The 12,092-nt window shown below is 35.8% G+C and overlaps 1 protein-coding gene across 2 annotated transcripts; it reads left to right on the forward strand.

Moving 5' to 3' along the window:
* The first annotated feature begins 3,878 nt into the window (after window positions 1-3,878).
* Window positions 3,879-7,551, forward strand: LOC110112275 (metal tolerance protein 1). 2 transcript variants are annotated; one of them, XM_020844442.2, is made up of 2 exons: window positions 3,879-3,987; window positions 6,150-7,551. In XM_020844442.2, the coding sequence occupies exon 2, from the start codon at window positions 6,150-6,152 to the stop codon at window positions 7,404-7,406; it is 1,257 nt and encodes a 418-aa protein (XP_020700101.1). In that variant the 5' UTR covers window positions 3,879-3,987; the 3' UTR covers window positions 7,407-7,551. The 2 variants fall into 2 exon arrangements, with proteins under 2 accessions (XP_020700101.1, XP_028553880.1); XM_028698047.1 differs by lacking the exon at window positions 3,879-3,987 and adding an exon at window positions 4,036-5,145.
* The last annotated feature ends 4,541 nt before the right edge of the window (window positions 7,552-12,092 follow it).

Here is a 12,092-nt window from a genome sequence, read left to right on the forward strand (position 1 = left end):
GTCAAGTAATATACTTTGTATGATGTATATTTGTTATATTAAGTCAAGTCCTTACCTCAAGAAAGGACATCATTTGTATTCGATTACAAATACTAATAGAATCGTTTTGACTTAGTCAATACCTATGATTTTTCTTTTTTCCGAATTTTTCATGTAAAAATTTTAGTATCTCGTATAAATCTAGGACGCTAAACCCTATATCTCTCTATAGCCGTGAATACTTCAACATGCAACACTAACATAGATTTCTATTTTTATATAAAATCTTTAATAATAATTGATATGTCATAAAAAATTTAAATTGATCGGGCATGAATCTCGAGGAAAAATCAAGTTGGAAACTTTAAAAATTAAATCTGGGATAATCTAAATTCTGATTTCAACAAACATATAGTCAAACTGAACGTCTCAGAAATACGAACCCAACGACACCAAATTCGACACAATCCAAGCCCAAATGAGTCCAAATCAAGGACCCGAAACGCTGTTGGAAGGTTTGAACCACAATTTGGAGTACCAAACAGTTTCCAAACATGACGTGCTCATAGTCGAATCGAGCGGCTCGACAAGAAAAATCCAACGAGCCCATGATCTCTGAATTCCAACACCATTAAGACCTTCAAATATCTGACAAACGGTACATGATCAAGGGATTCAACATCGGTCGTCCATCGAACCACTCCACATTTGCCCTTGATCCTCCTTTTATTTATGGGTCATGCCATCCTCAAAAAGCTATAAATAGACCCCTCATTTTTCTTGAGGGGGGACCCCAGGAAGAAAGTAAGTAGAAGAAGAGTAAGAGGGAAGAAACTCCTCCTCGACCACCACCGAGATTCTCTGCTCGACTTCCAAGTGACGTTAGAATTTCGCCCGTCTTTCAAGCTACGCTAGAATTCTGCCCGACTTCCAAGTGGCGTCAGAATTTTGCCCGACTTCCAAGTGACGCCAAAATTTTGCTCGATCTCCAAGTGACTCTGGAGTTTTGCCCGAATACCATCTAACGCCAGAGTTCTCCCCGGCTGCCGACTGAATTCGGACTTATACTTTTGCTTGTCGCCAGATTTCTACCTGACACTGAACTTCTGCCTGTTGTCGGACTTTAGCCGGATAACTATCAAATGTGGGATTTATATCCATAGTTGGACTTCTACCTAACGCCGTCCTTCTGATCTCCATCTTCAGACAACAGTCCTTCCGACCTTCGTCGTTCGTAGACTACGGTCCTTCTGACTTATGTCGCCCACCGACTACAGTCCCTCCGTCGCCCGTCGACTACGGTCCTTCTGACTTTCGTCGCCCATAGACTATGGTCTTTTTGACTTACGTCACCCACCGACTACAGTCCTTCCGACCTTCGTCGCCCGCCGACTACGGTCCTTCTAACTTACGTCACCCACCGACTACCATCCTTCTAATTTTCGTCTCCCGCCGACTACGGTCCTTCTGACTTACATCGCCTACCGACTATAGTCATTCTGACCTCCGTCGCCCCCCGACTACAATCCTTCTAACTTACGTCACCCACCGACTACATTCCTTCCAACCTCCATCACCTGCCAACTACTGTCCTTCTTACTTATGTCGTCCACCAACTACAGTCGTTGCGACCTCCATCGCCCGCCGACTATTGCTCTTCTGACTTACATCGCCCACTAACTACAGTCCTTCCGACCTCCATCTCCCGCCGACTACGGTCCTTCTATCCTCAAAAAGCTATAAATAGACCCCTCATTTTTCTTGAGGGGGGACCCCAGGAAGAAAGTAAGTAGAAGAAGAGAAGAAGAATAAGAAGAAGAGTAGGAGGGAAGAAACTCCTCCTCGACCACCACCGGGATTCTCTGCTCGACTTCCAAGTGACGTTAGAATTTCGCCCGACTTTCAAGCTACGCTAGAATTCTGCCCGACTTCCAAGTGGCGTCAGAATTCCGCCCGACTTCCAAGTGACGCCGAAATTTTGCCCGATCTTCAATTGCTCTGGAGTTTTGCCCGAATACCATCTAACGCCAGAGTTCTCCCCGGCCGCCGACTGAATTCGGACTTCTACTTTTGCTTGTCGCCAGATTTCTACCTGACACCGAACTTCTGCCTGTTGTTGGACTTTTGCCGGATAACTATTAAATGTGGGATTTATATCCATAGTTGGACTTCTACCTAGCGTCGTCCTTCTGATCTCCGTCTTCAGACAATAGTCCTTCCGACCTTCGTCGCTCGTAGACTACGGTCCTTCTGACTTATGTCGCCCACCGACTACAGTCCCTCCGACCTCCGTCGCCCGTCGACTACGGTCCTTCTGACTTTCGTCGCCCACAGACTATGGTCTTTTTGACTTACATCACCCACCGACTACAGTCCGATCTTCGTCGCCCGCCGACTACGGTCCTTCTAACTTACGTCACCCACCGACTACCGTCCTTCTGATTTTCATCGCCCGCCGACTACGGTCCTTCTGACTTACATTGCCTACCGACTACAGTCATTTTGACCTCCGTTGCCCCCCGATTACGATCCTTCTAACTTACGCACCCACTGACTACAGTCCTTCCGACCTCCATCGCTTGCCAACTACAGTCATTCTTACTTATGTCATCCACCAACTACAGTCATTCCGACCTCCGTCGCTCGCCGACTATGGCCCTTTTGACTTACGTCGCCCACCGACTACAGTCCTTCCGACCTCCATCTCCCGCCGACTACGATCCTTCCGACTTACATCGCCCATCGACTGCGGTCCTTCAAATAAAATGAACACATAACCAGTGACTCTTTGTATTCTCATTATATACTTTATATAATGTACATCAAGCTAAGGCCTCCCCCCTAAGGAAGGGCCTCAATTGTAATCGACTGCAAACAATAGTGGATTCATTCAAACTGGGCTAGGTCCCGTGGTTTTCCCACTTTTCAGAGGTTTTCAATGTAAAAATCTTGGTGTCTCATAAATGCTACATCCTCTCTCTTATCTGATTGCGTGCCGGATTTTCGTACAACGCTAAAACGCTAAATTTTATATCTCTCTGTAGCCACAAATACTCCAGGACGCAACAATAATAAAAAAGTTTAAGACCGTCAATGCTAAACACAGGCACAGATGAAATTTTTAAAGGTAATTTTAAAATCATTAGTTTGACTATAATAATAAAAATTTATGGCTCAACCCACGGCCTTATGTTTGCAATCTTTTCAAAAAATTTGGTTACTAAGCTCCATTATATTGATTTTTAGAAGAATTTTCATTTTCTAATTTTTTTGGATGTTGAAATTATGGCATCTATAGATTTTTTAGTATTAAATCAAAGAATATTTAAATCAAAATATTTACTAATTTTAATTTTTGATTAAAAATACTTATAATGATATTTTAAGTTATTCAAATCCAATATATTTTGAAAAGTTTGCCTATGCAAATTTTGAGCCATAATAATTCAAAAATATTTAAAATTTAATTTTAAGAAAATAATTTGTAATAAAAAACAAAATCAGCCAATGAAAATAAGAATTAATTAGGAAGCAATGCATGAATGACTAAATCTTCATTTATGAATATAATTTTCAAACTGGAATGACCCATGCCTTAACAAGTCCACGTGATGTCTTTAAATAGGAAGAATATGTGCACTAATGACACGTGCTTAATATTTTATATAAAAAAATTATTTTTAATTATTAATTTAAATATAGCACAATTTTTTTGGGCAATTTTTTATGCAACTCATTTTGATGTATTACATAATTCAAAATAAACTTAAAATTGATCGGATTAATAAATGGAATTCGGATCGAGTCGGTCGCGGGTAGAATTCGGATCCAATCGGGTGGGTCAAGCTCCTATCGGATCCAAACACGATCGGTCAACAGGAATGAGACACCTGTAGTATTTAATGCTATCCTAAGGTAAAATATAGGTGACGAAGAGCTCTCGTATTTTTTCCCTACCTCGGCTTCTCTTCCCGACCGCCGCCGGGAATCACCATTCTCAAGTCTAAGGTATCGAGAAAATACTACGATTTTGCAATTTGATGTGTGCTGAACCCTTCTGCTGTAATCGATCTTCTATGCCCCGACGTCTGTTTTTCTCTTTCTTCCTCCGATTCTGGTGAAGGATCTGGGAAGAAAACTTATGTTTTGGGTTTACGGATGTGATGATTCTACATGACGAAACTTTTCTTCGATTGACTGTCTGTTGGAAGATTGGGCCTGGTTTTCCCATCGCTTTCTTGTTTTTATGTGTCATCCAGTCGTTTGTTGGGCGAGTATGGCATAGTTGAGGGATTTTTTTATTTGGGCTGTGGTCGAGATTACTTTTTCGTCTGTCGTTTCGGTGGAGGGATTCATCCTTTTTTTTTTTTATCAAGAGATTTGCATTTTATTTTCTTTGTTTATCATTGGTGAATTTGTTGCATTATTCAATTATCTTGTTCCTGTTTTGGGATAACTTGATCTTTTAGTTTCATCAATTTTTTGTCAGCAATCATGTATATAATTGAAACCCTTCGAATCAATCCTTTACGGGGAAAGAATTGAATCCTGAGAAAGAAGGATCTTTTATGGGCTTCAGATTTTTCTTATGGAAATTACGGAAGGATTTACATACATACTACTGAATTCCTACGTATTTACATATTTAATTCTTAAATGTTATATTTACTAATTCACATCGAAGAGCCTGATCCATATCACCATTTATGTTAGAACCTTTTTGTTTCTTTGAATGGGATATTTGAGCTGCTAATGATCATTGGGATCGCTTCCCTGTAATGTTGATAAAACACAAGGTAGGATGAACCATTCTCTAAAAGGGATAAGAAATGAGATGCTCGGCTTTTTTTATTATTAACAATTATTTATCATGTTGAATGTGATGATATTATTATTTGGCATTATAAAAAACGTGGTTTGAGCTACATGATTAATGATTATGCACAGATACTATCAAAAAGTCTTAGCATCTTCTATAAAGTGGATCCTTCTTTACCGATGAAGATTGTAACCTTTTGCTCTTCTTGTGGAAAGATTCTTCTTTATAGGGGTGGCTGCTTTTTTATTCTGTTTGTTTGTACATAGACTTGCAAGTTGCTTCAATCGAAAAGAACCAAAATCAAAGCATCTTGGAGTCAGATTCTGATTGACTTAAAGAAAATCAAGGTCTTTGGTTTGTTTAATTTGCTTATATAATTAGAAAAGCCTTTCTTTTCTCAATACTGGCATATTAGCATGCTTTGTTCTATCATTTTTGTTTGTGTTTGCTCTATATTGGAAATAGATAAGTTGAAAATTCTGTCTTCTTTTTGCAATTTGATCGCTTTGGAGATATTTCTATCAACCAGTATTGAGAATCATCTGAGATTATTTTTTTAATGCTGTTCTTCCATTGGGATATATCTTAGCTTCTGCTGCTTTGCACCATTTTTTTTTTTTTTGGCTCAATATTTGGGGGTTGCTTGCTATACATTTGTATCTTTTACTTTCTATTTAATTTATTATGGAGTAATACGTAGCTCTTTTTTTAATACCAAATATGTAGTTCAACATAGAAAAATGAAGTCTAATGGAGTGAATCATAGAAGAAGGATGAACTTACCCAATAAGCCTTGCTAGCCTTTTCGTGAAAACCTAATTTTGTTTATAATGAAGTACCAAGTAAGTAATTTTAATGCTACTTGTAAGGACATCATATTTGGGGAGTCACTTTGGTTTCCTTCTAACTGTACAGTTCGTAATATCAAATTGTAATACACTATGAAATCATTTAAGTATTGGAACCATGTGGTACTATAAATTGTAAAATATGGATAAGGCAACTGGATACTTGAAAATTTATTCTTAGAGGAGGATTTATGCCTTATAACAATTAATCTCAACCTGAAATTAATTAGGTTTGAGCATTGAAATGCCTGAACTTCTAATGTTGAATTTTTTTTATATTTGATTTTTCAATTAGAACCATGGTGGTTGGAAGTTATTCAGGCAAAGCATTAAGGTCATATTAGAACCATCCTCTTTTCTGATATTCATTTATCATGAATGTTGAGTTGAATTTCAATTAGTTCTATGTTTATCTAAGGCAGCTCATGTTTTTCCTCTTCTTAACTTTTCTTGATTTGACTTTTTATTTATTTATTTTATTTTTATTTTTATTTTTCCCATAGATGGAAGAGCGCACAACACCAAGTTCTCAGGTTATTGAAGTTAACATCGATGTGACTCCAGGCATGTCAAGTGTTGCTGGGAACAAAATTTGCGGCGGTGCAGCTTGCGATTTCTCTGACAGTAAAAACAGCTCGAAAGACGCCAAAGAAAGATCTGCATCCATGAGAAAGCTTCTTATGGCCGTTGTTCTGTGCATCGTATTCATGACAGTAGAAGTAGTTGGAGGGATAAAATCAAACAGTCTTGCTATCTTAACTGATGCCGCCCATCTCCTCTCCGATGTTGCGGCATTCGCCATCTCCTTATTTTCCCTCTGGGCATCAGGGTGGGAAGCAACACCCCGGCAGTCATATGGCTTTTTCAGAATCGAAATTCTTGGAGCATTGGTTTCCATTCAGCTTATATGGCTATTAGTTGGCATTCTGGTTTATGAAGCTATTGTCAGAATAATATACGACAGCGGCAAGGTACAGGGTTCATTGATGTTTGCTGTGTCAACCTTTGGATTGGTAGTCAACATCATCATGGCTATGTTACTGGGGCATGATCATGGTGGCCATAGTCATGCCCATGGCGGTTTTGGACATGATCATGATCATGCTCATGAACATCCTGACCATGAAGACTCCCATGCTCATGATGGTCATGATCACAACCTTGAGCATGGTGAAGAGCACTTTCATTGCCATGGTGTCAGTGTCACAAGCCATCATCATCAACATCACCGGCACAATGATGTGAAGGAACCTCTTCTAAAGCACTCGGGTGACCACTCAACATCAAAATCTGCTTCCGAAGGAACTAAGGAGCATCAGAGAAACATAAATGTGCACAGTGCTTATCTCCATGTGCTTGGTGACTCTATCCAGAGCATAGGAGTCATGATTGGTGGAGCTATGATATGGTATAAGCCTGAATGGAAGATTATTGATCTAATATGCACTCTAATATTCTCTGTGATTGTGCTTGTGACTACCATAAGGATGCTCAGAAACATATTAGAGGTTCTTATGGAGAGCACGCCTCGAGAAATCAATGCGACAATGCTTGAGAAAGGGCTCTGTGAACTGGAAGGTGTGATTGCCATTCATGAGCTTCACATATGGGCTATCACTGTGGGGAAGGTTCTGCTTGCATGTCATGTGACAATCACACCAGAGGCAAATGCTGATGATGTTCTTGATAAGGTAATTGGATATATCAAAAGGGAGTATAACATTAGTCATGTAACTATTCAGATAGAAAGGCAGTATTAGAAATATTTTGAAGGTTTTTTAGGTGGTTGGTTGGTGGATTGTAAGCAAGTATTGTTGCTAATATGATGTTCAATTCTATGCTTTGGTTGAGCAATTTATTGCTTTTTTTTTTTTTTCTCAGAATGGAGATGAAATGTTAGGATGATGTGGTGCTTCCAATGTTTTTTTCTTTACAACCTATTCTGTTTTTCTATAGGTTTATACTGAAAATTTTTGGGTTGATATATATATATTTAAGCACTTCATAAGGTATGTTATTTTGTACAAGTTTTACAATCATTACTTATTTTGCTGCATGATATCATTTTGAATGGATTTTAAAAGTGTTGTTTTAGGTAGTTATGGACATAATCCACATCCTGTCTTGTAGAATTCTGCCTTGAATGTTGTTAATTATGATTGTGATAGTAATTATGTATTTAAATATAATGAAACTTCCATAAATTTTTTTTTTTCACTCAAGCTAACAGAAAAGCCTTCAACATTTGCTGTACAAAAATCTAGATTTGAGGTTAAGGCTTTGTTTGGATCAACTTTCTTATTATTTTTTAAGATATTTTTTTAGTTAAAAACTTTTTGAATTAGATTTTTTTATATTAAAAAGTTGTTTTAAAAGATAATAAGAAAGTTGTCCCAAACAAAACTTAAGTCTATCTAGACTAGGGGTGTAAGTGAGCAAAGTTGGCTCGAGCTCGACTTGTTTATGGGCTTGCGAGCCGAGCTTATCGAGCTCAAGAGTTGAGCTCGAAATCAAACTCGAGCTCGTTTAGTAAATGAGCTCGAGTTTGATCTTGAGCTCGCGAGCCGGCTCGAATTTATTACATTTAAATATTTAAAAACATTAATAATAAATAATATATAAATCTCACTCCCGCCTATATTTTTAATTCCCACCTGCGTGTATTTCAAGAATTTTCAAAGCTGATTTTGAAATCTACTACTCTCTCTCTCTAATAATAATAAATGTTAATTCCTCTCTGATAGAATGACGCTACCCAAAATAATTGCTCAATCCCTCTCTCTCTTTCTCTCTCTCTCTAAATGAGCTCATTAATGAGGCTTAAAAGCTGTGGCCTTTTCAATTCCATCAATCTAGATTTATAGTAATGACATTTTTTTGTTCTACTCTTTATAATGTTGTTGTACTTTTGTCTAGATTTGATTTATAGTAGAGAATATTTGATTTGGAAGGTTAAGAAAATTCTTTTTAAATTAAGCTTCATTTGTTTCACGTAAAAAGAAAAAAAGCACATAAATGATTTGCTTAGGTAAGGATTTTTCATGGAAATTCTTACTCAATATATTGTTAGTATGCAATTCATCTTAATATGTTGGTTGGGAGCTCTAACTTCTAACCAAGAAAATTTAGGTTTGAAGCTTGCGTATGTGATGTGTGTATGAGTTTTCCTTAATTTAGTTAAATGTCCCAATATAATATGTTGCATGTTTTGAAAATTTGAACTTTTGGGCACTAACCTCTCCACGTATATTCGAGGAGAGTTTTAACGGATCTAGGAACATTTTTGGAAGGCATATTTTTTTATCAGCTTACACTAAATTTAATAATTAAACTTAGAAATTTATCAACTTCATTTACCCAATCAATATCTCATGGTTTGGTCATCTCGGGTTATTAGAGTCCATAGTTTGCTTAGTCAGATGAGATAGTCGACCTAACCAGACCAAAGGATGTTTATTGGCAGCCATGGGATGATTTGTATAAGAGGACTTTCTAAATTTAGGGTATGTTTGTCTAAGGGACGAATTCAAATCAACCTTAGCTAATATATGGCTTTGTGCCCTATCTATTATATCCTATAATGTATTACACAATAGTAAGCAGCCATTAGGGAATATACAGGCCTTTAGCCATGACTATAATACTATAGATTCATCTAATCAAGCCAATAGGTTATAGGCCCATAGTCATAATTATTTACCACTTGGAGTTATCCTGGCCAAGCCATAGGTTACTTTTGGAGCCATTTGACCAAACCACCGATTATAGGACCAGTCATAATCATACCACGTTAAGTTGTCTGACCAAGTTATGGGTTTATGTGGAGCCATCTAGTCAAACCACCGACTCAGAACAAATGGCATGTCCGTACAAGAAGAATAATATTTGAAAATGAATTTGAGTGATATTCTTTACTGCACATTTGCTCTTTGTTAGCTAGAGTCATGGGCGGATCCACCCATGGCTTAGGGTGGGCAAATGCCCACCCTCAAAAAAAAAAATTTAAATATTTAGAGGGGAGATTTTGAAATATTTTGGGTATTTTTTCCCCCCTCAAAAAATTTTTTTGTCATACTTTTATCAATCCTAAGTATATTTGCCCATTCCTCAAAAAAAAAATTTTTTTTTGCCCACCCTAAAAAAAGAAGCTGGATCCGCCCCTAGCTAGAGTTATCCTTGAGTTCATCACCATCGCAAAACAATTGTGGAGGGTGGATGAATTATGTTTTAAGTTTTAAATGATTAATTTTAATTTTAAATATTAATTTTCTATATATATAAAGATTTAGAGTTTTCATAGAATTTGAAAATTAACCCCTCAAGTTGATATACAGCTATCATCGGGGTAACATTGTAGTCATTTAAAAATATATGTATTTTATAGGAATTTGGAGATATTTGAAAGAGTAGAATCTCCTTCGATTGAGATAAATTTTCATTTATTAATCCAAGTCATATCAACTTCAATTCTGTCAAGAAGAATAAAACTTGAATATTTGACTCGCATAATATTATTGAACCTTAAATTTGAGAGTTCAAAATAATGGTTGGAGTGCATGCAGGTGTTTAGTTTAAAAATAGAATTTTATATTAATGAGCATTTAATCCCTTTGCAGCATTCTCAGACATTAGCGTTCACAAATTTACCATGTTTATAAGAGTACATGAGAGGAATCAAATTTCTTAGTAAATTAACAAGTACGCTTTTCGATGCATTAATTTAAGTTTAGAGGATTATATTTTAGTGCATTAGGCGGTTTTACAATATTTAAAATGTAAACGTTCGCGCAAAAATACATTACTTGAATGTGTGTTACATTTTACTTTCGAGTTTGAAAATAATGTCTTCTATATGCTTGTATGAATGTTGTAGATCTGATGGCGTAAAGGCGAGTTAGGTTTCAATTATAATATATAGGAGATATATTATTTAGTTAAGTTTGTCTCCTTTAAGTTATCATCTAGCATAGTTTCCTGATGATGTTCTTGATAAGGTAATTGTATATATCAAAAGGGAATATAGCATTAGTCATGTAACTATTTCGATAGAAAGGCAGTATTAGAAATATTTTGAAGGTTTTTTAGGTGGTTGGTTGATGGATTGTAAGCAAGTATTGTTGCTAATATGATGTTCAATTCTATGCTTTGGTTCAACAATTTATTGCTTTTTTTTTCTTCTCAGAATGGAGCTGAAATGTTAGGATGATGTGGTGCTCCTAATGTTTTTTTCTTTACCACCTATTCTGTTTTTCTATAGTTTTATACTCTGAATTTTTTGGTTAATATATATATATATATATATACAATGTGTTTTCAGTCTGTAACACTTACAAAGAATAATTTTTATAAAGCGCTTCATAAGGTATGTTATTTTGTATAAGTATTACAATCATTAATTATTTTGCTGCATGATATCATTTTGAATGGATTTTAAAGGTGTTGTTTTAGGTAGAATTTGATTGTGCCTTGAATGTTATTAATTATGAATGTGATAATAATTATGTTTTTAAATATAATGAAAATTCCATAAAATTATTTTCACTAGAACTAATAGATAAGCCTTCAACATTTGCTCTGCAAAAATCTAGATTTGAGGTTAAAGTTTTGTTTGGATCAGCTTTCTTATTATTTTTTAAGACAGTTTTTAGTTTTTTTTTTTTAATTAGATTTTTTTATATTAAAAAGTTGTTTTAAAAAATAATAAGAAAGTTGCCCCAAATAAAACTTAAGTCTATCTAGGCAAAAGTTGGTGCTAAATTAAAGTAGTTTGCTATTGGTTCCCCACCTTCTAGAGATATTATTTATAGTAATGACATTTTAGGTTCTACTCGTTATGATGTTGTTGTACTTTTGTCTAGATTTGATTTATAGTAGAGAATATTATATTTGGAAGGTTAAGAAAATTCTTTTTAAATTAAACTTCACTTGTTTCATGTTAAAAAAAAGCACATAAATGATTTACTTAGGTAAGGATTTTTCATGGAAATCCTTACTCAATATATTGTCAGAATGCAATTCATCTTAATATGTTGGTTGGGAGCTCTGACTACTAGCCAAGAAATCTTAGGTTTGAAGATTGCGTATGTGATTTGTGTATAAGTTTGTCTTGATTTTCTTAAATGTCTACTTATAATCTGTTGTATGCTTCAAAATTTTGAACTTTTGGGCATTGGCCTCTCCGCATATATTTGGGGAGAGTTTTAACGGATTTATATTCTAGGGAAATTATTAGAAGGCATATTAGATTAAAATAAGACAATACCAAGAATTTTCACCCTCTTGACGAGGACTTTATGAATTGAGTTCTGGTTTTATATAAGCACAAGCTCCTATAGTTAATTTTCTCTTCCAATAACGAGAGACAACTTTTGATTAAGGCTAGGTGTTAAATAGATACTTATTATCTAGAGTACAAAAAATTTAGATGTGAAATTTAAAAATTAAAT

The sequence above is a fragment of the Dendrobium catenatum genome, unplaced genomic scaffold (assembly GCF_001605985.2).
Source record: "Dendrobium catenatum unplaced genomic scaffold, ASM160598v2 fragScaff_scaffold_1038, whole genome shotgun sequence".
NCBI classification, from domain to species: Eukaryota; Viridiplantae; Streptophyta; class Magnoliopsida; order Asparagales; family Orchidaceae; genus Dendrobium; species Dendrobium catenatum.